At 38.3% G+C, this 27,707-nt stretch overlaps 1 protein-coding gene across 1 annotated transcript; it reads left to right on the top strand.

Moving 5' to 3' along the window:
- Positions 1-1,939: 1,939 nt before the first annotated feature.
- On the top strand, positions 1,940-14,825 carry LOC148691569 (uncharacterized). The gene is made up of 3 exons (XM_088682888.1): positions 1,940-4,789; positions 4,892-6,133; positions 14,598-14,825. Exons 1-3 carry the CDS (start codon positions 1,958-1,960, stop codon positions 14,823-14,825), a joined length of 4,302 nt encoding a protein of 1,433 aa, XP_088539014.1. The 5' UTR covers positions 1,940-1,957.
- The last annotated feature ends 12,882 nt before the right edge of the window (positions 14,826-27,707 follow it).

The following is a 27,707-nucleotide window of genomic DNA, read 5'->3' as shown; positions in this document are numbered from 1 at the left end:
TTCAGCCACCATTCACCCTTTATTTCACATACACTTCACACAAACAACATTCACATGCATTCACATGCATTTCCAACACAAAATACACTCAAAACCGTGGCCACCTTTGCATTTCAGATTCCCATTTGCATTTTCAGATTTTCAGCTTTCCAACCTAGCCAAGTCACATGCATTCATTCATAATCATTCACCAAACATTCAGCCACATTTCCACCCACCTCCTAGCTGTCATGTTCCCTCCATTACTCCTATAAATACCCTTGCATTCATTCATTCATTTTCCATTCCATTCACAATACAACACACAACACAAACACACATCCCTTGCCGTGCATAACCTCCCATTTTCTGTGCAGTTTTTCTCCTCCATTGCAGCCACTATCCAACCACTTCTCATCCCTCCAAAACACTTCATACCATCACACAACCTATCCTTAAACCTTGTGCTACAACGAGGAAGAGAAGAGTGCTTAAACGTTCATACAATTCAAGCTTGAGTTGTTGGAATGTTTAGGTGTTTCTTTGATTTCAAAGTTTCATTTTAATTCTCTTTGTTGTGTATGTATGGAAGAGAAGAGTGCTTAAACGTTCATACAATTCAAGCTTTGAGTTGTTGGAATGTTTAGGTGTTTCTTTGATTTCAAAGTTATGAGGAACTAAACCCCCTTTAGGTAGGGGGTGACTCGAAACTATGTTTATATTTGCAATATGAATTGATTAACTTTCGTTGGAATTTCATAAGTTGTGGATTCAATTTGTTTAACTGCTTGATTGATAGCTTATTTATGAATGTTTATTAAGAATGCGCGCTTAATTTTCATGCATAAATATGACGCTAGAATATAAGTGAATTTCACCTAATCGTCATGAACTTATATTCACAAGTAGTGGAGGTTGCTTATAAACAATCGTGTTAAACATATTCTTGGCACGAGTTTCATGCTCATCATAGTAACGAATGCCTCGTCAACACTTATAGTTTTCATAATGCTTAATGATCTTTGATTGTATCTTTATTGTGCCGTTCACGTAAAGGACTTTTGGAGAATGTTGTGAATTGCGTTGCGCAAACCCATCCAATTCATTAACTTAAGGAAAACTTGACGGTTAATTTAAGCGGACCAAATTAATCCGGAGTGTTGAGTTTCATAATTTATCGAAAGACCAACTGAGAATCAATCTTGTATGCAAGTATAACATGTGTGGAGAAGAACCCCTTAGCTAGCCTTCATTCCATTCATTCCATCAAAATTTCATATTTACATTCCGCTCAGTTTATTAACTTGTTTTGTTATTTCAATTTTCGTCAAATCAAAACTTTCCCCCCCCTTTTACTTTCTTGTTCTTTAGTACTTAGAATCTGTTTAGTTTGTGTTTTTAAAGTAGTTTGAATCAAGCCATAATCTTAAATTCGTCCAAAATTAGTTTTGAGTCTTTTGGTTTGTCTTAATGTTTTAAATTTTAGTTTTACATTCTTTGAGTCTAGTTTAGTGTTTTATATTGTTTTTACGTTCTTAAGTCAATTTAGAAGGTTTTAGCAAGCCCTCCTAATCCCCGGTCCAGAACGATCCCTACTTACATCCATACTACAATTGTCAAAAAGAGGGTTTAATTTGTACGCGTATAATTCGCGCATCAAATTTTGGCGCCGTTGCCGGGGATTAGCAACTTTGCTAGTCCCTTGTCTTTATTTTTATTTTTTTTTGTTTTTCGTGCATTCTTATTTCCGATTCTTAGTTTGTTTGTTTTCTTGTTTTTTTAGGTACTGTGTATGACTCGTAGCTCTCGGCCGATTATAGAGAACATCTCCGACTTTGACGGTGATTTTGAACGCACTTTGAGGAGAACGAGGAGTCAACAAGAGCCACCACAACCTCCACCACAACCTAGGCTTGAAGAGGACGAATTAGGTGTAGAAGGAAAGCCCACTGATCAAATTTTTGAAGAAGAACAAGCCATGGCAGCAGATAATAGAACCATCAAGGAGCTTTCGGCCTCGGGTTTGGATAATGCATTGCCCCTTTGTATCCAATACCCCACGGCTGCAGAGGGGACGACTGAGGTGTTTGAACTCAAATCCAGTTTGTTACACCATATTCCGAAGTTCCATGGCTTGTCTATGGAAGACCCCAACAAACACTTGAAGGAGTTCGAGGTGGTTTGTTCGAGCATGACCCCCGTCACTGTGGATGGGAGTATATTGAAGATGAAGGCTTTTCCATTTTCACTTATGGACAAGGCCAAAGATTGGCTCTACGAACTAGCCCCAGGAACGGTGACTTCGTGGGAGAGTATGAAGCGTGCTTTCTTGGAGAAATTCTTCCCTACTTCAAGAGTGATTCTCCTACGGAAGAAAATTAGTGGGATTCAACAGAATTATGGTGAGACATTCCCGGCTTATCATGAGCGCTTCAAGGGCCTTGTAGCTTCATGTCCTCAACATCAAATGAAGGAGGAACTTCTCCTTCAATATTTCTATGAGGGCCTCCTTCCTATCGAACGTCAAATGCTTGATGCCTCAGCGGGAGGAGCATTGGTGGACAAAACACCAAGGGATGCCAAGATTCTCATAGCCAACCGAGCACTCAACGCTCAACAATATGAAGGAGTGGGCCAAAGGGAAGCCCCACGGCAACAAAGTGTAAATGAGGTGAGTGCTATTTCTGAAATTCAATCACAACTTGCTAATCTTACTTCTCTTGTTTCTCAGGTTGTGATTGGTCCAAAAGCACAAGAACACCAAGTTTGTGGCGTGTGCTCAATTCAAGGGCATCCATCCGACAAGTGCCCTCAACTAATCGAGAATGGTGGGTGGGAATCTGCCAATGCAATTGGTTTCCAAGGACAAAATCAACACAACCCATACTCGAACACTTACAATGCCGGATGGAGGGACCATCCAAACTTCAAATGGAGGGAGCCACAACAAGCTGCCCAACAAGGAGGATTTAGGCCAAACCCCCCTGGTTTTTATTCCAAGCCGTATGCACCCCAACAATCCCAACAACCTTCTACATCATCTCATTCAGGTACGTCCTTGGAAAGTAATCAAGCTATGCAATTACTAACCTCTATTTCGCAGGGGTTGCAAAATCAAAACAACCGGATAGAAAATAACGAGAAGGAGATGATGGATATGAAGAAACAAATGGGGCAGATTTCTGAGTTCCTTGGACAAATTAGAGATAAAGGAAAGCTTCCTAGCTCAACCACAGTCAATCCAAAGGGAGGATTCGAATCCGCCAAGGCCATCACCCTAAGGAGTGGAAAAGAAGTTGGGACCGAGCCAAACAATCCCAAATCTACCCAGGAAGTAGATGAAGAGACGACACAACCTAAGGAAGTGTCTAGCTCACCCACGGAAAGAGAGAAAAACCCAATGCCGCAGGCCCCCAATCACCCTAACTCGGCCAAATCAGGTAATTTAAGTTCAAATTCATGTACTTCACGTCCTAATCTGCCCAATGTACCTTTTCCTCGCAGGTTCATGCAAGAAAAAAAGGAAGAAAGCGAGAAGGACATTCTTGAAACGTTCCGGAAGGTGCAAGTGAACATACCGCTTCCCGATGCAATCAAACAGGTTCCGAAGTATGCTAAATTCCTCAAGGACCTATGCAATACAAAGAGAAGAAGGGCAAACAAAGAGGTAGTGAAAGTAAGCGAGAATGTGTCCGCTGTTTTGCAACGTAAACTACCTACCAAATGCAAAGACCCCGGTAGTTTCACAATTCCTTGTGTAATTGGACATAATCGTTTTGAACATGCCATGCTTGATTTAGGTGCATCCATAAATGTCATGCCTTATTCCATTTATGCATCAATGAACCTTGGTGAGTTAAAACAAGATGGAGTTATAATTCAATTGGCCGATCGTTCTAACGCTTATCCCAAGGGAGTCCTTGAGGATGTTTTAGTGCAGGTCAATCACCTTATTTTTCCCGCAGATTTCTATGTTTTAGACATGGAGGATTCAAGCCATGCTCCATCATTGCCAATCTTGCTAGGCCGTCCCTTCATGAAAACAGCAAGAACAAAGATTGATGTGTACACGGGAACATTGACCATGGAGTTTGATGGGGACATTATTCATTTTAATCTTTCTGAAACCATTAAACATCCAATTGAGGACCATTCTTGTTTTGCTATTGATATTATTGATTCTTTGGCACAGGTGCATTTGGATCAAATGAACGAAGATGCACTTGAGGTAGCCTTAACCCATGGCATGCAATCTGACCATATTGCCGTACCCCCTTGTGATGAAGTACTTGAAATGGTCGCTGCCCTCGAGTCATTGCCCTTCCACTCTGGTAAGTCTCCAATCTCACTTTTAGATTCAGTTTTGACTAATAAGTTACTTCCATCAACTGAGCAGCCACCTACACTTGAGTTAAAGCCATTACCTAGTCACTTGAAGTATGTGTTCTTAGGCCAAGATCAAACGCTACCCGTCATCATTTCAAACTTAATCACGGCTCAAGAAGAAGACAAGTTGATAAGGGTGTTAAAAGAGCACAAATCTGCTATTGGATGGACTTTGGCGGATATCAAAGGCATTAGTCCCACCACGTGCATGCATCGCATCCTTTTGGAGGAGGAAGCCAAGCCATCTCGTGAAGCTCAACGTCGCCTTAATCCACCTATGATGGAAGTAGTGAAAAAGGAGGTTATAAAATTACTTGATTGTGGTGTTATATATCCTATTTCTGATAGTCGTTGGGTGTCACCTGTGCAGGTTGTTCCAAAGAAGTCCGGAGTAACTGTTATCAAGAATGATGAGAATGAGCTCGTGCCTACACGCATTCAGACTGGATGGCGAGTATGTATCGATTACCGGAAGCTAAATGCCATGACTAGGAAAGATCACTTTCCTTTGCCATTCATCGACCAGATGCTCGAAAGGTTAGCCGGTCATGCTTTTTACTGTTTTCTTGATGGATACTCTGGATATAACCAAATTGTAATAACCCCGGATGATCAAGAGAAGACCACATTCACATGTCCCTTTGGAACATTTGCTTATCGTCGCATGCCATTTGGTTTATGCAATGCACCGGCCACTTTCCAACGATGCATGATTAGTATCTTCTCTGATTATGTTGAAAAGATAATTGAAGTATTTATGGACGATTTTAGTGTGTTTGGAGACTCATTTGATGCTTGTTTGCATCATCTCACTTTAATCTTGAAAAGATGCATGGAAACTAACCTTGTTTTGAATTGGGAAAAATGTCATTTTATGGTTAAACAAGGTATAGTTTTGGGTCATATCATCTCAGAAAAAGGGATTGAAGTTGATAAGTCTAAAATAGATCTTGTACGTCACTTACCCTCTCCTATTTCGGTTAGAGAGGTCCGTTCTTTTCTTGGCCATGCAGGATTCTATAGGCGATTTATCAAAGATTTCTCAAAAGTTGCACAACCTCTTTGCCGCCTCCTACAAAAAGACGTGGCATTTGAATTCACTAAGGAGTGCACGGCATCATTCAACCAACTCAAGGAGTTGTTGACCACGGCACCCATTATTGTTCCCCCGGAATGGAGCCTCCCGTTCGAGCTTATGTGTGATGCGTCCGATTATGCTTTAGGGGCTGTTTTGGGACAAAGAAAGGACAAGAGGCCGCATGTCATCTACTATGCCTCACGGACGTTGAACGATGCCCAGTTGAACTACTCCACTACGGAGAAAGAACTTCTTGCCGTTGTCTTTGCTTTAGATAAATTTCGATCATATCTAATTGGTACTAAAGTAATTGTTTTCACTGATCATGCAGCTCTAAAGTACTTGCTCACCAAAAAGGAGGCCAAGCCCCGGCTAATTCGGTGGATGTTGTTACTTCAAGAGTTCGACATCGAGATTCGTGACAAGAAGGGAAGTGAAAACGTGGTGGCTGACCACCTAAGCCGAATGGTGCATAATGAGGAGTCCCTACCCATTGCAGAGACATTCCCCGATGAGCAGCTGCTATCCATTGAGGTAAGTGAACCATGGTATGCAGATTTAGTGAATTACTTGGTGGTTAAACAATTTCCAAATGAACTAAACAAGCACCAACGTGATAAGCTTAAAAATGATGCACGTTTCTATGTTTGGGATGACCCTTATTTGTGGAAGTATTGCTCAGATCAAATTGTACGTAGATGTGTGCATAATTCTGAATTTCACTCAATTCTAAGCTTTTGTCACACATATGCATGTGGTGGTCATTTTGGCACACAACGCACTGCCCTCAAGGTTCTAGAATGTGGTTTTTATTGGCCGACTATATTTAGGGATGCTAGAACCTTTTGTATGTCTTGTGATCGTTGCCAACGAATGGGTAACATAGGTACCAAGGACCAAATGCCACAAACCCCTGTCTTTAATGTTGAAATTTTTGATGTTTGGGGCATTGATTTCATGGGCCCTTTCCCTCCATCTTATGGTTTCACTTATATCTTGCTAGCCGTTGATTATGTTTCTAAATGGGTGGAAGCAAAAGCCACCCGTACTAACGATTCTAAGGTGGTTGCAGATTTCGTGAAAACTAACATTTTTGCTAGGTTTGGAATGCCGAGAGTAATCATAAGTGATGGAGGGTCTCACTTTTGCAATCGGACCATTGAGGCGTTGCTAAGAAAGTACCATGTCAACCATAAGGTCTCCACACCTTACCATCCTCAAACAAATGGCCAAGCCGAGGTGTCTAACCGAGAAATCAAACAAATTTTGGAGAAGACCGTTGGACCAACAAGGAGGGATTGGAGCTTACGTTTAGATGATGCACTGTGGGCATATCGTACGGCGTACAAAACACCCATTGGGATGTCACCTTTTCGGCTCGTCTATGGTAAGCCATGTCATTTGCCCGTAGAGTTAGAGCACAAGGCACATTGGGCCGTGAAGACTTTCAACATGGACATAGATGCAGCGGGAGTTCATAGGAAGCTCCAATTGAATGAACTTGAGGAGATTCGGAATGAAGCCTATGAGAATGCCCGGATGTACAAAACCAAGACCAAAGCATTCCATGATAAAATGATCCGAACCAAGACCTTCACAGTTGGGCAGAAAGTGTTGCTTTTCAACTCTCGCCTACGTTTGTTTCCTGGTAAGTTGCGTTCTAAATGGATTGGCCCGTTTGTTGTTACTAACGTTTTTCCTCATGGTGCAGTCCAAGTTCGTAGCTTCAAAACAGGTCAAGAGTTCAAGGTGAACGGGCATCGTCTGAAGGCCTATTATGAGAACTTTGTGGAGCACACCGTGGATGACACCCCCTTGGGTACCGTGGGCTCCAATTTGGAGTAAATGGATTCTTCGTCCGGCTGCAAGACGTAAAAGAAAGCGCTACTTGGGAGGCAACCCAATATAGTGAATAAAGCTTGTTTATTGATTTCCGTTGAAAAAAAAAAAAAAAAAAAAAAAAAGCTTGTTCATTAATTTTTGAGAAATTACAATTGTATAAAAACATGGCAGAAAGATGGAGTCTTCACAAAGGTTGTGTACTTGAGGCCCCACTACGTGGCAACACTCTCGGAGCAAGAGGCATCGGAACAGGAGGTCTCGGAGCAAGAGGCATCGGAGAAGAAGGCATAGGAGCGGGAGGCACCAAAGATAGATCATTCAAGGCCCCAAACCTTGGTGGAACGCTGGATGACCCAGGAAAGAGATGCCTCTGGAAGAAAGCTGCAAGCCGTTGACGGTCATCAAGCTCATCAAGCTTCCTCTTCATGCCTGTTGAATAATTGTTGGCAAGCACGTGCAAACTTCGGTTCTCGTACTTAAGCTGTTTGATCTCCTGCTTAAGACTCTCCACCTCCGCCATCAAGGATTCAACCTGTCGGGAGCGAGCAAGAAGGCGTTGGCCCATGTTGGACACAGAGCCAGCGCACTGAACACTCAGAGCCAGGGATTCTTGAACGGCCAACTCATCGGACCGTCCTGAAAGCAGCTGACTGTCTTTGGGAGTGAGGAGGTTCCGAGCCACTATCGTAGCTGTCGTGGGATCCGTCATCACAGAGTCCTCATCTGTAAGAGGGCCATGGGAAGATAAGAAAGACGGGCACCATACCTTACCCTGATGAGACGCGACCGGATCACTGCTTAGACTCAAATCTAAGCAAAGGTTTGATGGGTTGGATGAGCTTGCCATTGTTCACGAAGTTAAAAGAGAAGGGGTGGACGGAGTAAATTTTCAAAGGGCCGGAGACAAGTTTCAAGAATGGAAAATCTTCAGAGTGTGTGAGTGGGCGGTGATCGATAGCTCTATAAAAAGCCAAGGCAACGCGTCCACCGATTCAAAAAGCCTTGGCTTTTCAGAAATCGCGTTCAACACGTGGAGGCCATCATCGCAACTACACGTCTTTAGCCGACAAGCGCAAAGTTCGGCGACGCTTTATCTGCTTTTCAGAAAACGCGTGCAGCTTTATCGAAGAGGCGTCTTCAAAGATCGAAGAGTCGCCACTATTCCAAAAAGCCGGATTTGCGGGATCAAAATGTCTGTCGACAACGGTAAAAGCACAGTATCACCACTTGCTATTGAATTCCCTATATATGGCGACCTTCATTTTTTTGGCAAGACAGAACTGAAGAAAATGCCCAACTCTTTCTCACCTCTGAGGGTGCACTCCCAGCAAAGCCTTTCGAGATACTCCATTCTCTCTTCTTCCCCAAAGATGATACCAAATGCCTGGAGAACAGATGATCCAGGAGGAAGCAGCACAACAAATACATGTGCTGATTCATTCACCGCTTCTTCAAAAGCAAAGGTATCTCATATCATCAAGGGCAAAAGCAAAGGTATCTCATATCACGCTCTTTCCCTGTCTTTTCCTTTGTCCTTAATATTATTTGCATGGCAAAGTGAAAGAAGCAATCAGCCGGCACTTGGAGTCTATATGGACTCTATTCCCTGGTTGCTTACCTAGCTTTGCTAAGCTATCCTCTAACCCTCTTCAATACAAATTGGAGAGACTGAACAAAGAAACAGATAAGAGGAGGAAGCTCAGACCTTCGGGGGAGACCAAAGGAAGCCTGCTGCCCAGTTCAAGAGTAGCACAAAGGAAAATCAACGATGGGAGCAGCGCAGTTCAAGAGTAAGCCTGTGGAATCACAAAGATCCAAGCCTCACTGCAATGACCAAGGAGAAGATGGAACGAACACTCCACAACCAGATTTGCATTTCTGAATTCTTCTCTTTGTTAGATACATTCTGCCATGTTTAGTATGTTTAATTGCTGTTTATATGTTTGTTTGTGTTTAGTGTGGTTTTTTTTAACATTGAGGACAATGTTTGATTTAAGTGTGGGGGTATTAGTTACTAAAGTGTTTATTGCAAATTCGTAGGTTTTTTTTTTTTTCCACCATAACTTCAAATGTTGTTTCTTGCTGTTTTTAAGTGTGTTTAGTGTGTTTTGAGTTAAAAATTCGAAAATCACATAAAAATTTGAAAAACATGTTTTGAAAAGCTTAAAAAGAGTGTTTTGAGTCATTTTTGTGTCATAGGTCACCTTCCAACACAATGATAAGGATTTGGTTTCTAATTGCATGACTGTTAAAAAGAGTTATAAACATAGAGAAAAGTTTGATTTACTCTTGGTATATGCTTGGTTATGGTTATAATGTATGACTTCACATGCAATCATAAAAGAAAAATTAGTTTTTGTAACATGCTTGAAGGAATGAGCTCAAACTAACACTACATCCCTGTGAGACTTGAGCTTAAACGTTTATTTGGAGAGTTAAAATCTGTGCATTCTTTGTTTTCTAAAGTCGTTGCATGATCTCATTATTCTTTGCTTGGTTGCTACTTAGAAGGCGTTTCATCATATAGTTCCAAACGCTAGAACTCAGGCCCATTTCATTCAAAGCATGTTATTGATTTGCATAACACATATTCAAGAAGAAGTTGTGTAGTGATCACCACCAAAGCCAAATTGCCACATTTCCCAATTTTATTTGTTTTGTAGGATTTAACCCCGTTGAGCATTGTGTAGCCTATTTTCTTTGTTAACCCGCAATTATCCTCACCTAGCCTAGAATATGACCATCCTCACCCTTGTTCTTGAAGCATAATAAGCAATGATTTCCTTTTGATTAAGGTATTGCAGAAAATAAGTGTGGGGGAAAGAGTGTTTATATGAGTTGATGTGCCATAGGCACGGCCAAAAAGAAAAAAGAAAAAAAAAAAAGAAAAAAAAAAAAAAAAAAAAAAAAAAGTTGAAAAGTATTGTTTGTTGAAGTAAGGGCCCAAAACAATAAATTAGGCCCTAAGAGTTGTTGAATCTCCCCCTTATGTCTAAAAGTTGATTTCTGCATACCAAGTGAATTCTAAGCCTTAATTTCATTACTTTGCTTGCTATTGTTTAAAGAACTTTTGTTTATCCCTACCTTTCCTTGTGAGCCAATACCCCAAACCCCGTTACAACCCTTGACTTCTATCTTGAGTGTTGTGCATTTCAATTGTGGAGTTTGAATTTGGTATGAGCATATGGTGTCACTGGTTCTCGCGTCTAAGTAGTAGCATTCCATTCATGAGATCATATCTAAACATGCTTATTAACTCCAGAAATTGCGTTCTTTGTGATACATATATGTGAGTGTTCGTTTTCATGTTTACATCAATCTTCTCACATATGACTAGATTAGGGTATGTTGTTAGAAATTCTGAGTGAAAATTGAGTGCATATCTTGTAAGGAATTGAGCAAATTCTCTAAGGCATGTTACTACATTCAAAACATGGTTTTAAATGCTTAATTGTGAACTAGTATATGGTGACTATGATTAAGAATGTACTTAAGTGTGAAGATGACTAAAATCTGTGAGAATGATGATTTTTAACATGTCATGTGCATTGGAAATCCCTAAGACGGTTGTTGGAAGGTTTAGGTTGTGTTTTACGTGTTTAGTGTCGTTTTGTTTATTTGTTTTTATTCTGTTTTGCTCGAGGACTAGCAAAAGTTAAGTGTGGGGGAGTTTGATAGGAGCATATTTAGGCGACTTACTTAGCTTGTTCTCGTACATTTACGTTATGTTTCTTTAGTTATTTTAGTTCTTTATGCTTCTTTTGTGTGTTTTCAGGATTATAAAACGTGTTTGACGAAAGGATGCATTGTGGAGTGTTTTGGGGCCTTTTTGGAGCACTATTGGGCTAAGGATGGATAGCTTATTCTTGGAGCCCAAGTGTTAGATGAAATTGAAGGCCTTGTAAGCACTTGAGGACATAAAACAATGGCCCTAACCCAAGTACAATCACATTGCCATGGGCTTAACACAAACACCATTCCTTGCCATGCAAGGGGGAGCAATTTGGGTCCATTTCATGCACTTAAAACCTAGCCCAATTACACACCATTGCAGCCAAATCCATTCTTTGTCATGCACATTCACCACCAATTCAACCACATGCACTTATTCCTCCATAATTACACATCATTGCAGCCACATGCACAAAACATCATCCTTGCCCTCCAAACACATGCATTTCCCTTGCCATTTTCAACCATCACACTTCATCATTGCAGCCACCATCCATCCTAGTTGTCAATCACATACTTTCCCATTATATAATTCATCCACATGCATCTTTAACCAACAAACAAATCAGCCACAATGCACCAAAACATCCCATGCCGTGACTTCCTAGCCAATTCCAGCTTTTCCCTTTACAATTCACATGCATTCCATACTTTTCCTAGCTGTTTTCCATCATTATTTCAGCCACCATTCACCCTTTATTTCACATACACTTCACACAAACAACATTCACATGCATTCACATGCATTTCCAACACAAAATACACTCAAAACCGTGGCCACCTTTGCATTTCAGATTCCCATTTGCATTTTCAGATTTTCAGCTTTCCAACCTAGCCAAGTCACATGCATTCATTCATAATCATTCACCAAACATTCAGCCACATTTCCACCCACCTCCTAGCTGTCATGTTCCCTCCATTACTCCTATAAATACCCTTGCATTCATTCATTCATTTTCCATTCCATTCACAATACAACACACAACACAAACACACATCCCTTGCCGTGCATAACCTCCCATTTTCTGTGCAGTTTTTCTCCTCCATTGCAGCCACTATCCAACCACTTCTCATCCCTCCAAAACACTTCATACCATCACACAACCTATCCTTAAACCTTGTGCTACAACGAGGAAGAGAAGAGTGCTTAAACGTTCATACAATTCAAGCTTGAGTTGTTGGAATGTTTAGGTGTTTCTTTGATTTCAAAGTTTCATTTTAATTCTCTTTGTTGTGTATGTATGGAAGAGAAGAGTGCTTAAACGTTCATACAATTCAAGCTTTGAGTTGTTGGAATGTTTAGGTGTTTCTTTGATTTCAAAGTTATGAGGAACTAAACCCCCTTTAGGTAGGGGGTGACTCGAAACTATGTTTATATTTGCAATATGAATTGATTAACTTTCGTTGGAATTTCATAAGTTGTGGATTCAATTTGTTTAACTGCTTGATTGATAGCTTATTTATGAATGTTTATTAAGAATGCGCGCTTAATTTTCATGCATAAATATGACGCTAGAATATAAGTGAATTTCACCTAATCGTTATGAACTTATATTCACAAGTAGTGGAGGTTGCTTATAAACAATCGTGTTAAACATATTCTTGGCACGAGTTTCATGCTCATCATAGTAACGAATGCCTCGTCAACACTTATAGTTTTCATAATGCTTAATGATCTTTGATTGTATCTTTATTGTGCCGTTCACGTAAAGGACTTTTGGAGAATGTTGTGAATTGCGTTGCGCAAACCCATCCAATTCATTAACTTAAGGAAAACTTGACGGTTAATTTAAGCGGACCAAATTAATCCGGAGTGTTGAGTTTCATAATTTATCGAAAGACCAACTGAGAATCAATCTTGTATGCAAGTATAACATGTGTGGAGAAGAACCCCTTAGCTAGCCTTCATTCCATTCATTCCATCAAAATTTCATATTTACATTCCGCTCAGTTTATTAACTTGTTTTGTTATTTCAATTTTCGTCAAATCAAAACTTTCCCCCCCCCTTTTACTTTCTTGTTCTTTAGTACTTAGAATCTGTTTAGTTTGTGTTTTTAAAGTAGTTTGAATCAAGCCATAATCTTAAATTCGTCCAAAATTAGTTTTGAGTCTTTTGGTTTGTCTTAATGTTTTAAATTTTAGTTTTACATTCTTTGAGTCTAGTTTAGTGTTTTATATTGTTTTTACGTTCTTAAGTCAATTTAGAAGGTTTTAGCAAGCCCTCCTAATCCCCGGTCCAGAACGATCCCTACTTACATCCATACTACAATTGTCAAAAAGAGGGTTTAATTTGTACGCGTATAATTCGCGCATCAGTGATAAGCCCAACTAGACACTGATTTAATTAACCATCATTACTTACGTTTCCTTACTTCATTTCCTTGATTCCTCACATATTGATTTATGACCAACATTTAACCACCAAAATCATAAGGTTCAATCTCACATTTTCCACCAATATCCTTTGCATTGCTCAATTCCCCAAACATGGCTATTGTCCCAATTAATTAGTCTCGTTTATTGTATGGCTGCATCTAACGTCTCGTTAGACTACCTATGTACCCTAAATAGGGATCAAGCTATTTGTAGTTCGCACTAGTCCTCCAAAGCATTCACATAAATTATATGAAATATTCAATTTATAAACGTTTGTGGAGATGTCAATCTTATATATATATACACACGATAGAAGGGAAAAGACCCACTCACCTTAGGTCCGCGCTACAACTCCCAAGCACGAATATTGAGACGTCACAAACGATCCTCACCTAGAACAATCATTCAGTCACGTCTCAGAACTCTTATCCATAGAACCCATAATTTACATAAAACACATCCCAATGACGTTCTAGAATGATTTGAGATCCATTAACCAAAAGTCAACCTTTGGTCAAAGATCAACGGTAGGATCCATAACCCTACGTAACTCAATCCAGAAGATCCACATCTCGGATTTTCGATCATGGTTTTGACGCGTTGAAAATTTGAAAAGAGTGGCTGAACATGGTTTTGATGCGTCGGATTTCATGGCTTCGCCCCGCCGCATGCGGTGATTTATAAAGGTGGTTCTTGGTTGGGTTTCGTAGAGGGGAATGAGAGCTTCAAGATGGTGGTGGTGGCATCGAAAAGCTCGATCGAAGTTGGCCGGAATCCGTATTAGAAAATGGAAGGTCGCGAAGGTGGTTTTGGGTTATGCACGGGAAGAAGAAGCTGGCTGGGAGCTTCTCTCCCTTTCTCTGATTGGCTGCTGCCCTCCTTCCTCCCATTCTGATTGGTCACTCACTCCTTTATCTAATTGGTCCTTTACTAACACAAATATGATTGGGCCATTTTCCCACAAGGTGGGAATTCAAATAATTTATAACTAAACTTTAAATAACCATTTTCAAACATCCATAACTATACCGTTATAATCCAGACTCGCAAACGGCTTTTGCCTATATGTTCGTACCAACGAGGATACGCTAGAAGAATAAGTCCTACATTTCTCAAACCGATGGTCAACGGAAATTAAAATCCTTGCCTCTAGGGCATTTTCATAAATTCATGCTTTTAAAATTAATAAAAACGTAAAATTAGGGACGGGTTGTCACACACACAGTAATTGGAAAACTTAAAGATGTGATCTCTAGAGAACACACTGCCATCTTCTCCACTAAAAGTTGGAAACGTGGGCATCTTGAAGTTAAGGGGAAAAGGATTTTGCTCATCAATATACTCGGGATAGGGCTTCTGGTAGGTGATCCTGAACAATGGGCGAGCATGGGGTTAGGCATTTTGGACCACCAATCTTCTCAACTCGGCTAACTCATCTCTAAGTTGCTGGTTAGTTGTATTAATATGTGGGGTGTAAAAAGGTACCCACTTCAGGCTACGCTCATTGCCCAAGAAAGCCTCGTTCTTTGGATCAAGCTATCTACATCTGGCCCCTCCTTCTTTATTAGCCAGTGGTGGTGGCCTATAAGGAAAAGGCTTGCCCGCAGTTGTGGACACAACTTTTCCACTGGATTCTTCAACTTGTTGCTTCATTCTGTACTTCTTCTTATCTTGCCAGGCCTGCCCCTTACTATCTAGTAAGGATAGTAGTGGGTCGAGCAACTCTGTCTCCAGGATTTCTCCTAATATTGGCTGGCTGGTCCCAAGCCCTACTTTCTCCTTTCCTCTTTCCTTCTCTTCTTCGAGTACGGGAAATAAGGGAATAATTGGTTCCTTCTCAGGGCTTACCTCTCTCATCATCTCTTTAGCATAACTATTTTTTGGAGTAGAGTACTCCAGATCTAGTCTTCTCTGCAAACTTCCTATTAAGGAACAGAGTCTGCTCACCTCTTTTATGGTCTCTAGAGAGATTTTCTCCATACTTTTCAACACTTGCACCATGGTGGCTTGTAAGTCTTCATTGGTCACCTTTCTTCCCAACTTCTCAAATGAAGTCAAGCTTTGTAAAATAGCTGGTCCTTGTAGGGAGGGGAAATCTTCTGGATGAACTGTCATTTTTTATCTTGGTAGATACTGGGTTGGTCCGTATTCTGTGTTCCACCAGAAGGTTCTGTCCTTCCTCTTTCTTCTTAGCATACAAGACTAATGAGATCCCACCGGGCATGTCAAAATTATGTAATGACAAAGATTTCTCTCGAGAAGTTCTCTGGACCTTAGCACAGCTCCTCAAGGGATTGGCACTTTGGAAGTGTATGTTTGGTAGTCAGGCTCTTGCTTGCCTTGCGTGTTGCAATAAGAGCTTAAAGTTAGTTCTGAAAGGTGCCTTTGTTGTGCCTTAAGTGTAGACCTTGAGACTCGTAATCAAAACTAACTAAATGCTTAAGCATGCCATTGCTATCTCAGTATAGTAGATGTAGAACAAGTGTGTTTTAAAAGGATTACTTGCGCCCAAAGTTACTCAAACTTCTTGGTATCAAAGGATTGTCATAGATGAGTTAAGTCTGTATTAAGTTCATTTTCTTGCCTTGTGAACAAGGACTTTTAATTCATAATCTTGTATGTTCAAATGATGGGTGTCCAGAGCCACTTAAGTCATTTGTTTGGTTCCAAATTGCTCTAAATGAAACCATACCCATTAAGCTAACCAGATTCAGATGCAAATGAGACTCTTAAAATAGAAAAACAAGTGGAAATGACTTGAATACATGCTGAAGAGTGCATAAATCAATAGATCTACTAATTTAGAGAACAAACAAAGAGACTCGGGCAAGATTTCACCTTGTCTGGCAAGGTTGAACTTCTTACATCCACTTCTTTTTGAGTTTACAGGGGTTGTATGCTAAAAAGGGGATGGATGGTAAACAGGTTTACACGAGGGAATCAATACTACAACACTAAGGGAGGTAGCAGAGCTTTTATACTAGACAAAACATAGCTTTTGTAAGGAAACTATTGCTGAAAAGACTGAATCTAAGTTGATTTTAGGCTTGAAGAGCAGGAACTGGCTTGAGAGCAGAGTTTGTTTGCTTGTTTGTTTGATTGGTTAAGTGTCCTTGTCTCTGAGGCCTATCTTCCCTTTTATAGGCAGTTTAGTCTGACTGCTGTAGCTTTTGCTCTTGCCCGAAAACACTAGGAAGGTAGTGGGTTATCAGCTTTTGACTTGTAATGCCACTAGAAAGTGTTTTTTGGCTGATAGTAGGTTGGTCTTCATCACTTGTCACTTCCATTATGGACACATGCCTTTTGTCTTGGCTGAGAAGACTTCAGTTTGCTTCTGGGCTCAATGCTAGGCCTCAGGCAAATCTTCAATTAATTTTGGCATCCTTGGGCTTGTCTTCATTCAAGCCTAATATTTAAATATTAATCCAAACATAATGCATAGCCATTTATTTCAATACTAATTTTCAAATCCATAGACTACTTAACAAGTTCATTCGCTAATAACCAAAGCAGAGAAGTGCAACCATTTCCTTTCCCATATGTATAAATTTACAAATTAATCAAACCCAATAATTAATTAATTGTACAAATTTAACACAAAAGCAGTCCAAAAAACGGTCCAAATATGAGAACGTGTACAGCAGTCCTCCAATTGCTTTCTTCTCTTGCTTTTGCTTTTGCCGCCCATTCTGATTTGGGCTTAGGAGTTTGGGATTTGGATTTTGCGATCAGAATAGCAGAAGCAGCAATTGATTGAATTTCATGGAATCACGAGGGCAGGAAAGCGCCAACTGAAGTGAATCAGCTTTTCACCACCAAAGTCCAAGGCGACGGACAGAAAAAAACGGGTCAATAATTGACTTTAGGGGTAAAATGGGAAGCTTGATAAATTACTTTGTTTGGGCCTGTTTATTGGACTGGTTTGACATTAAGTTTTGTCCTAACCATTAAATAAAGCTAGTACATGATTTTTGGTTAAAATTCAAAGTTTTTGAAGGTTTTTTCATTAGTTTTTCATTAGTTTTCCTTTGAGGATGGTTACATCGCCTTTTTAATTTTTATTGTAAAAAACGTGCAAGGTTCCTCAACCTTGACACACAACTCCCTTCATTTTGCATATCCTTGAACATTTAGTATTTTGGAGTAATATACTAATATTTTTTTCATTAGGCTCTTATTTTGAGTATGTAATAGTTGTTTTTTTTCTTCTTTATGATTTGAAGTAATATTTATGTGACAATGGTGCATACCAATATAGTATTATGTTTTCCATTTTTTTTTATGCCAAGTTATGTTTTTCATTTTCATTATTTATTGATTTAAAATATTTTCCTTTAACGGGTAATGAGTCGGGTCATATTACCTGATAATATTAACGGGTCGACTTTGGGCTAGGTCATATTACCCGTTTACCTTAACGGGTATTACACGACATGACCCATTAAGATAGGGGTGTGATATCTACACACCTCTTTTTACTTGTCACACACCCTTCTAATTTTCGGCCGTCGGATTGGATGAATTAAAGAAGATCAACGGACAAAAATTAACAAAGGGTGTGTGAGAAGTAAAAAGGGATGTGTGGATACCACACCCCTTAAGATATCGGGTATGTCACGAACACGAAAAATACGACATGAATGCCAGGTCTAGTGGTTGTTGATGATTGGATTATTGCGTGTTGATTAACATACTTATTTCCTATTAGTGACATATCATTTGGTTTAAATTTTTGGTCTCCCCAGCATTCCACTATAATATACAAATGCTCTCTCTTGTTCATATAACTTCTTTCTCCTTAATTTGATGACATATTCATTTACTTGAAATAAAAAAATAAATTTGAAACACCAGAAACACGAGTGAGAATGAATATGCATTAGATTAAATTTGTAATATGGAAGTATCAAGCAAAGATGATTTTGCTCTTTTTTCTTTTATAGACTTTGCTTTTGCCTTCCCTAGGTTCTTTTGTTTTTGTTTTTGTTGGCTAAAAAGACAAAGGCTCTCACTAGTGCACCATTATAATAAGCACGTGAGGAATATTTTGCATTGCATGTTGTTCTTTGAGGACTAGGATCATCTCAGGAGCTTTGCCTCCAGAGCCAACAAACCCATTAATTCTGGCCATTGAATTTAATCGTGTGGCCATGAAACCAGAGGGAAAAGAGTGCAGTCGATGGGAGAGGAAGGAGGAGGAGATGGGGGTGAGATGACCAGAGGGGAAAGGGTGCTGTGTAAAACTCCTATGTGAATGACAATGAGTTATGCTAAGAATAATGGAGAACTAAGATGACTTGACTTACAAGTCATGGATACGCTTAAGGATTCTCGGAGGCCTAGTGTTACAAATATATTGGAGTGGTAATAAGTATCATGGTAGGACTAATTGATTTGATAGTATTTGGGTGAATATCCTTTACGAAAATAGTGAGGAATTGAAACCCAAGCTATAAAATTAAAGGTAGTCCCTACTTCCATATCGACTGAAACTTACGAAAACTACAAGCCTATTTCGATTGTGAAGTTCATTGAGAGGTACTGGAAGTAGAAGATTACTTCTACTTTGTTCAATAGCATCTATGGCTGCAGGTAAGTTCTTTTGTGATTAACTCATGCATGACATGAATGCCAGGCTGTACGTATGCATGCATATATATATATATATATATATATATATGTATATGTATGTTTATGTATATATATATATGTGTGTATATATATTGTTTCACTTGTAACCCCAGCTAGTTTCATAATGTGTGATCTTGGTTTAATCTTACATATGGTATCAGAGCCACTCAGTGTGGTTGCGGTTCAGTATTTGGTGATTTAAAATACCTGTATAAAATTGCTTCCGCTGTGTTCAAGTTTGTATAATATTTATACATCTCTGCATGTTGTAATCTGCACAATCAATTTAATTCATATGGATATATATGAAGTTATACACACACACACACATACATGTTTTGCGGTCTTGGACTAAATCATCTGCAGGAATACAACCCTCAGTGAAGGACTAATGAAAAGGAGAATTCACACGGATCGTGACTTTAAGATCAAAAACTGATGAATATGACTACAAGGGTCATAAAGGCTAATCTGCTCAAAAGTGTTTGGCATTATGATTGCTTGTTGTTCAAGTAAAATTGAACCTAACTTATTTGAAAGAATTGAATTATTAATCTGCCCAAAGGTGTTTAATTGCTCTTGAAGAAATCTAATGAGTTAGTGTCTAATGAAACATGGAATTGACAAGGTTATGTAATCAATCATCTCAAAATTGACATGCCCTGATCCCACTATCCTCCAAATCACGAGGATGGACATGCGCTGGCCAACACTCGAGGGTGACCAAAGCCATTCTAATATGCTTATGCTAAGAACATGTAAAAGATGCATGCAATTTGTGCCTAAAAGAAACAATTGTAAATAAAAACATGTAACGTTGAATATTAAAAATATGAGAATGCATGGATATGTTCAGAGCATACAATTAATTAAGATTATAAGCGAAAGGAATATTGTATAAATGTGTGATTATAAAGAAAGGAGTCCAACACCGAGAGGAGGACTCGAAGCTACTAATACAAGAATGCCTCAACGCCGGAATCGCATGCCTCATTTCTAATTTCTAAAGGGGGTGCAAAACAAAAGGTGAGTGGACCAAGTTTAAATATAAATAATAACTAAAACCAACTTCTCTGCAAACATATTAACCCCCAGTTTTAGAAAAATCATATAGCATAATATGTAGTAGGTTTTCCAAAAACCCTAATGACACAACCCGACCCAGAATGTCCACTAGGACCCCGAATCGAGTTATGCTAGCCAACACCTGGAAGGTCACGAAGCCTTAAAGTGTGATAGTGTATAAAATGTGAATAAATTAAAACCTAAAGGTGCTTCAGTACATAAGCTGCGAGATGAAAGGGTCTGGACCCATTTCACGCGTGATACAGAGCATAGGTATAGTATAGTAAGGTAAGATAATGATTATATCATCATAAGAAGACATCTATATTGAAAAGTGCCACGAATCCTCGTCGATACAAAACTCTACTGCTAGAACCTGGAGGGGTGCAAAAATAGAAAATGTGAGTGAGCAAAACTAAACTTTTCAAATCAATTTCAATTACCAAAGGCAGTAACCCGTCTTTGTAACACCTGTATAATTTCCCAGAAAATAATAGTTGTGACTATAACTCAAAACCATAACCAAAATAACAGTCTCACAATTATGCCATGTCAAATACCTCAACAAGAATAAGTAACCCAGGTAAAATAAATCAATATGAAATGGTATGTCAGCCGGATCCACCTATTGTGACCTATATGGCTGAATCAATAGCTCATCAACATGCTAGCCAATAGCTCATCAACATGCTAGTCAATAGCTCAATAACATGCTAGCCAATAGCTCATCAATATGCTAGCCAATAGCTCATCAACATGCTAGCCAATAGCTCAATAAGTATGCCTGCACATGAGTCGGAAACACCTAAAGTGGTCTGTACGACAGGACTGGGTGTAAATAAATACGCTCAAGTGCTACGATCACGTGAAGACTGTGTGAATAATCGTGGGTCACCTACGAGTTGGAATCACCTATTATGGTATGTACGACAGGACTGTGCACCTACCTTGGATCCATGGTGAGTGTAAGGTGCGGGAGGTGAACATCATATGAAGTTCTGTGCCCTGGCCACTGGTGGGAGCACTAACACCGGGGTGCAGGTTTATGAGCTCTAACTACATCTAATATAAAATGTACGACTCATGGGCAACCTGTATGATAAGGTTGGAGTTGCCTATTATTGCAACCTGAACGACAATGTCGGAGTTGCCTAAAACATAAATGTAGTCATGCCATAACTCCATCATTTCAACTAATACCATAAACTCACCTGAACTTACCTATGTGTCTTGCGTTCACCTTTGCACTTCAAAGCATTCACAATAATTATGTGCAGATAATATACATATGGATATGCCATGATGCTATCTAATAGTCAACCATAACATAGTGTTTCCAAACACACACACACACACACACACACACACACACACAACATGGTGTGAAATGCATAATCTATAACGCCCCACTTCCAAACTATTTAATTTCAGGAATAATTGTCGGTGATAAGCCCAACTAGACACTATTTTAATTAACTATCATTACTTACATTTCCTTACTTTAATTTCTTGATTCTTCACACATTGATTTATGACCAACATTTAACCACCAAATCATAAGGTTAAATCTCACATTTTCCACCAATGTCCCTCACATTGCTCAATTCCCCAAACAAGGCTATTGTCTCAATTATTTAGTCTCAATTATTATATGGCTGCGTCTAACATCTTGTTAGACTGCCTACGTACCCTAAACAGGAATCAAGCCATTCGTAGTTCATACTAGTCCTCCAAAGCATTCACAGAAATTATATGAAATATTCAATTTATAAACATTTGTGGAGATGTCAATCTTATAGATATATATATATATATATGTACGATAGAAGGGAAAAGACCCACTCACCTTAAGTCCACGCTACAACTCCCAAGCACGAATATCGAGACGTCACGAACGATCCTCACCTAGAACAATTATTCAGTCACGTCTCAGAACTCTTATCCATAGAACCCATAGTTTACATAAAACACATCCTAAGGACGTTCTAGAATGATTTGAGATCCATTGACCAAAAGTCAACCTTCGGTCAAAGATCAACGGTAGGGTCCACAACCCTACGTAGCTTAATTCGGAAGATCTGTATCTCGGATTTTTTATCCGAAACTTCTAAAGATCCACACTAAACTTCTAGAACATAATACTAAAGTTTCATTACGATTCAACGGTTGGATCTCCGTCAATTGCCAATTCAAGTGGCGGTCAACGTTTTATTTTACGAACTTACAAATCCAATTTGGGAAAATCCATATGTCATATTTCTAATCCGTAAGTTTCTAATATACTCAAATATTACATACCATAAGGTATTAAAGTTTGGTGACGATCCAACGGTCAGATCGTCAATTCATGTAAGGACCTCGTGGTGGCCAACTAGGTGATCAACAACGAATTTTCATTAAAACATTAAAATTTCACTAAGCAGATGACAAATATGGAATCAGGTCATCAAAATTAGCCTAAGATGGTCAAGTAGGGTCTTGCCTCACGCGCCGTCATGGTTTGCCGGAAAATTCCACTATTTCTAAAAATTCTCAAATTTCACAGAAATGGAGATCTCAATGAGAGGAACAACTTTCATACCTGCCATGAAGTCCAAAAATGGACAAAAAATGGTCAATTTTTCCCATGAAGCCGGCGGGTGCCTTAACCTTCCCAGCATCGATTCGTCATCTACGGTGATCCAACGAGGTCAAGGTTGGTTGAGATTTTCTCCTGGGATGATGGGCTACAAAGCCCAAGTGGTGGCATCAGCCATCGCTTTGCCGATTCGCCAAAAAATTAAAAAAGGTGACCGGAGCACTTCGAGAACCGTCGATTTTCATGGCCTCAGAACTGTCTTATACAGTGGTTAATCAAGATGGTTCTTAGTTGGGTTTTGTAGAAAAACTCCACTGGAGTTGGCCGAAATTGGCCTTGGAAAACAAGATGTCGCGATGGGTGGTTCACGGGAAAGCTGAGAGCTTTCTCCCTTCTCTCTCTTTTTTTTGTTTTTTTTTGTTTTTTGATCGGTCCCCTTGACCTTGTAGCTAATTAGTCCCCTTTAATGTGCCTAAAATCTGATTGGGCTTCACCCCGTAAGGTGGGGATTTAATTTAATTAAAACTAAACCTTGAATAACCAATTTCGAACGTCCGTAATTATACAGTTATAATCCGGACTCGCAAATAGCTTTCGCCTATGCGTTCGTACCAACGAGTACTACGAGGATACGCTAAAAGAATAAGTCCCACATCTCTCAAACCGATGGTCAATGGAAGTCAAAGTCCTTGCCTCTAGGGCATTTTCATAAATTCATGCTTTAAAATTAATAAAAACGTAAAATTAGGGACGGGTTGTCACACCTAACATGCCATAAAACATTCATAAAACATGTGTGTGTGTAATGTGCTTAGTTGTGGTATCATAGTCACCCGAAGGCAAATCCATCACTCGAAAGTGAAGCTGTATGACACTGGGTTACACCAATGAAGAAAATATGGTCCATCACCTGAAGGTGAAGATGTACGACTCTCCAAACAAACGTGTCTTTATTTTTACACCTGGTTGGGAGATATCTATTGGAGTAAAAACTACTAATCTAAACCAACTGATTCTCAAAGAGTGGAAAAAGAAGAAGCATGAGTAGTATGTATTCTAAATTCTTTATTAAATTTGTTACAAGATATCTAACATTATATATGCCTTTAATATATAGGTGGCGCATGAAAAAGGCTGTAGAAGAATTAAAACCTTCAACAACTCCTTACATCATATGTATTTGGAATAAAGTCTAACAAATTAGGTACAACACCATTTCTTACCTATTTATTTTTAATGGCATTCTCTATTCTTCAAATTATAAAATTAAAAAAAATTCTACAAATCAATTTTCTCAAATTATAAAATTTTAAAAATAAAACAAAACAATTTATGGGTTCAGGAAAAAGATTAATAGTGACCAAACAACTTTTCTAAATATGGTGACTCTTCTCTTAATTTCATACGGAAGTATACTATAAATTCAAATTGCATTAAATTTTCAAATAGAAATAAAATTGCATTTTTTTATTAGTTTTACAAGCATCACACTCATCTCAAAGTACAAAGGTTGAAGTATAAGATTAAGGTAACATTTCTTACTATTTAATTTTGTAAACATGATTACAATTTGTTACCTCAAATTATTTATCTTTTAGTATTATAAAAGTAACTGGAGTAAAAGTATTGCTATGGGAAAATTTCAAAGTTAAAGGTATTTAGGTTAAATTGCTTACAACATTTATATTTGGGATTGTGCATTATAGTGCATTATTCCCATCTTAATTAGTTAGATTTCTTATTTTATCATCATTACTTGCAGATTAACCATGAAAATCTAAAGCATCAAGTGCAAGCAAATGGGTGGCAAGCATGGCTTCGATTTCACACGTAGACGCTATGTTTACATATGTACATATTGTCCATATTTTGCTTTGCTTCGTTTCATATTACATATGTACATATTGTCCATATTTTGCTTTGCTTCATATATTAGGAGTTCATCCCTACCTAGCCTATAACTTTGACTGAAAACTTATAAATATGAAAATTTTGATTTAAGGACATTAAATGTTATCAGCATATTTAGAAATGAAATCACATGTCATATTTTCTGAATTTTTTAATAGTTTCTATTTTCCCATTTTATCTTCATTGTTGTTTTAAAGGAAAAATAGTAAAAATTGTATGAGAGATTTGCTCACATCTGTGCAAATTGGATGCTAAATTCTTCAACGAAAGTGGCAATATGCCAATATGGCATGCACAACGATGTCATAGTAACCGAAATTGAAATCCTCCATATTTAATCCCTTATTGACTAAGGAACCCAACTCTTGATTTTAAGGAACCTAACTCTTGATTTTCTTCCTGTACAATATATAGGGGTAAAACGATACTGATGGACATAAGAGAATTATAACTACACTGATTAACTTAATTTTTTTTGTTAATCAGCAAGTACCAAAGTGATAGTAATGACCAAGCATAGTTCAATTCGTGAAACCAAATTCTGTCAGCCAAACAAAAAAAATGACACCATAATAATCAGCAAGCAAAAACAAGTGGAATGCTTAGTGCAATTTATAAATTTCATTTTTTTTGTACAATGGGCAGGTGCAAAAAGACTAATGGCTGGTTTGGTATTATTGTGCTTTGAAAAAAAATTGCTTCTACTGTGCTATGAGAATAAGCAGCTGTGAAATAAAGTAAAGAGTGTTTGGTAAACTTTTTTGTAAAAGTGCTTTTGAAAAAAAAAAAAAAAAAAAGGAAGGTATGATAGTGTTTGGTAAACGTTTATGTAAAACAGCTGTGACTGTGTGAAATGACCAAAAAGGGTATAATACTAGATGTGCCATTAATTTAATTTTCTTAACAAATAAAGGTGAATTACTAAATATGCTTTATTTTTAAAAGAAAAATATTTATAAACTTTATCTTAAATATTAATTAGTATGACAAACTACTTCAATTGAAGTATTTTAGACTGAACAACTAGAATTCATTAGTACAATATTGTTAATGTACTTGAAAGTAGTCTAAGTAGATGCATTCATCAAACTTGCCGTTATTCTATTTCTTAATGCTTATATCTCATATGATCCTTCAACTTGATAATTTTGGTATTCTTCATCATCATCATCCCTACTATCGCTCTCTTCACAAAAGTCCCCGGGGTCATCAAAATGGCGGTCACGTTCAAAATACCTCTGTATGTAGTTATGAAGAGCCATTGTTGTGAGAACCTTTGTTTTACGTTTTTAGTTTTAGTTTTACTTTTATTCGTGTACCGGGTATGGGGTCCCAATGACTCTGGGTCCGGGGCATGACACTGACTCTATTCTGTCTCTGTTTGATTTCATTCCAATTTCTTTCTCTATTTTTTACATTTGATTTAAGGATCTAAGTTCATGTTTAATTTCACTGGGTGAGTCATCGTCGATTCCGGTGATTCAAATTAAACGACTTCGAAGGGCGAGTTGGCGTCGTCGATGCAAGCAAGAAACATGAGTTTGATTGTGAAGTTTATCTGCAAAAAAATCTTGAACAGTCATGGACTCATGGCCACCACCAGTTTTGTTCTCTCTGTTCTTCAATTTCAAACCTATGGAGGAAGAAGAACGATGAATGAAAAGTGAAAAGTGGTTCTCAATCCTTCTAATAATTCTTAGTTGCACCAATGAAAATTCAATATCAGAAACAAACCCAAGAAAACTAGGAAACATAAGAATTTGAGCCTAATTAGTCAAAGAATCTCAAACCTCAGGGTTTTCAAAACCAGAATGCACGTTTCTAAAAATTATCTTAGCTAGTTGGGTTAGATTCACTGATTCCTTAGCAAAAAACTATTTGTCAAACCGACTTCTATATTGAAAATTCTAAAATTTTCTTTTTGAAATTTGTTCGAAGAAGAAGATAAAACAAATTGGAGAAGATAAAGTCGTGAATAATAAGGGATTATGAGTTTAGGGGTGACGAAGAGGAATGGGAGGTCAGGAGGCGAGATGGTAGATGGAAGGGATAGGTGGGGCCCACTTCCCACTTAATTTTTTAAGCTATTTTTTATTTTTAAATTATTTTCTTTTGAAAAAATATAAACTGATTATACTAACAAATTATATGAATTGGTTTGACTTAAAAAAAATATTCCAAACTGATTTTACATATATTTAAAGCTGATTTACAAAAATAGTCGAAGACGTGTTGAATTGATTCTACAAAAAATGGTTGAGGACAGATTGAACTGATTCTGCAAAAATTGTAGATGATGGGTTGAGCTGATTCTGCAAAAATGGTCGATGACTGATTGAACTAATTCTGCGAAAATGGTCGAAGATGGGTTGAATTAATTCTGCGAAAATGGTCAATGACGGGTTGAACTAATTCTACAAAAATGGTCGATGACTAATTAAACTAATTTTGAAAAAACGATTGAGGACGAGTTGACCTAATTCTGCAAAAATGGTCGATGACTGATTGAACTGATACTACAAGTATAGCCAAAGACGGGTTAAATTGATTCAACAAAAATGGTCGAGGACGGGTTGAACTGATTCTGTAAAATGGTCAAGGAGTGATTGAACTGATTCTTTAAATATAGTTGAAGACGAGTTGAACTGATTCTGCAAAAATGGTCTATGACAAGTTGAACTGATTTTGCAAAAATCGTCGAGGACTATTTGAGCTGCTTCTATAAAAATGTTTGAAGATGAATTGAACTGATTTTGCAAAAATGGACAATGATCGATTGAACTGATTTTGCAAAAATGATGGATGATGAGTTGAACTGATTCTGTAAAAATGGTGAAGGACAGATTGCTCATCCTGAATAAATACATATTTTATCCTCGAATGTGTGAAAATGACGATTATGCCCTCGTTGTCTGGGTGACGTGCATGTACATACATAGTTTTAAATTATTTTTCCCGCTCACGTGATTAAATTGTACTCAACGTCACGAGAGCGTTGATGCGAGCTAGGCTCGAATCAGAGTTATAACAAGAAAGTTATGAATATTTAGGTGCGTAAACGGGTAAATTTTGGACTAATTATATGGGCTCCTATTCTTTTGGGCCTAATCAAATCATATTATTTTCTT

The sequence above is a fragment of the Pyrus communis genome, chromosome 13 (assembly GCF_041283825.1).
Source record: "Pyrus communis isolate YQ-2024b chromosome 13, ASM4128382v1, whole genome shotgun sequence".
Taxonomy (NCBI): Eukaryota; Viridiplantae; Streptophyta; class Magnoliopsida; order Rosales; family Rosaceae; genus Pyrus; species Pyrus communis.
This window is presented reverse-complemented; position numbering and strand designations above follow the sequence as displayed.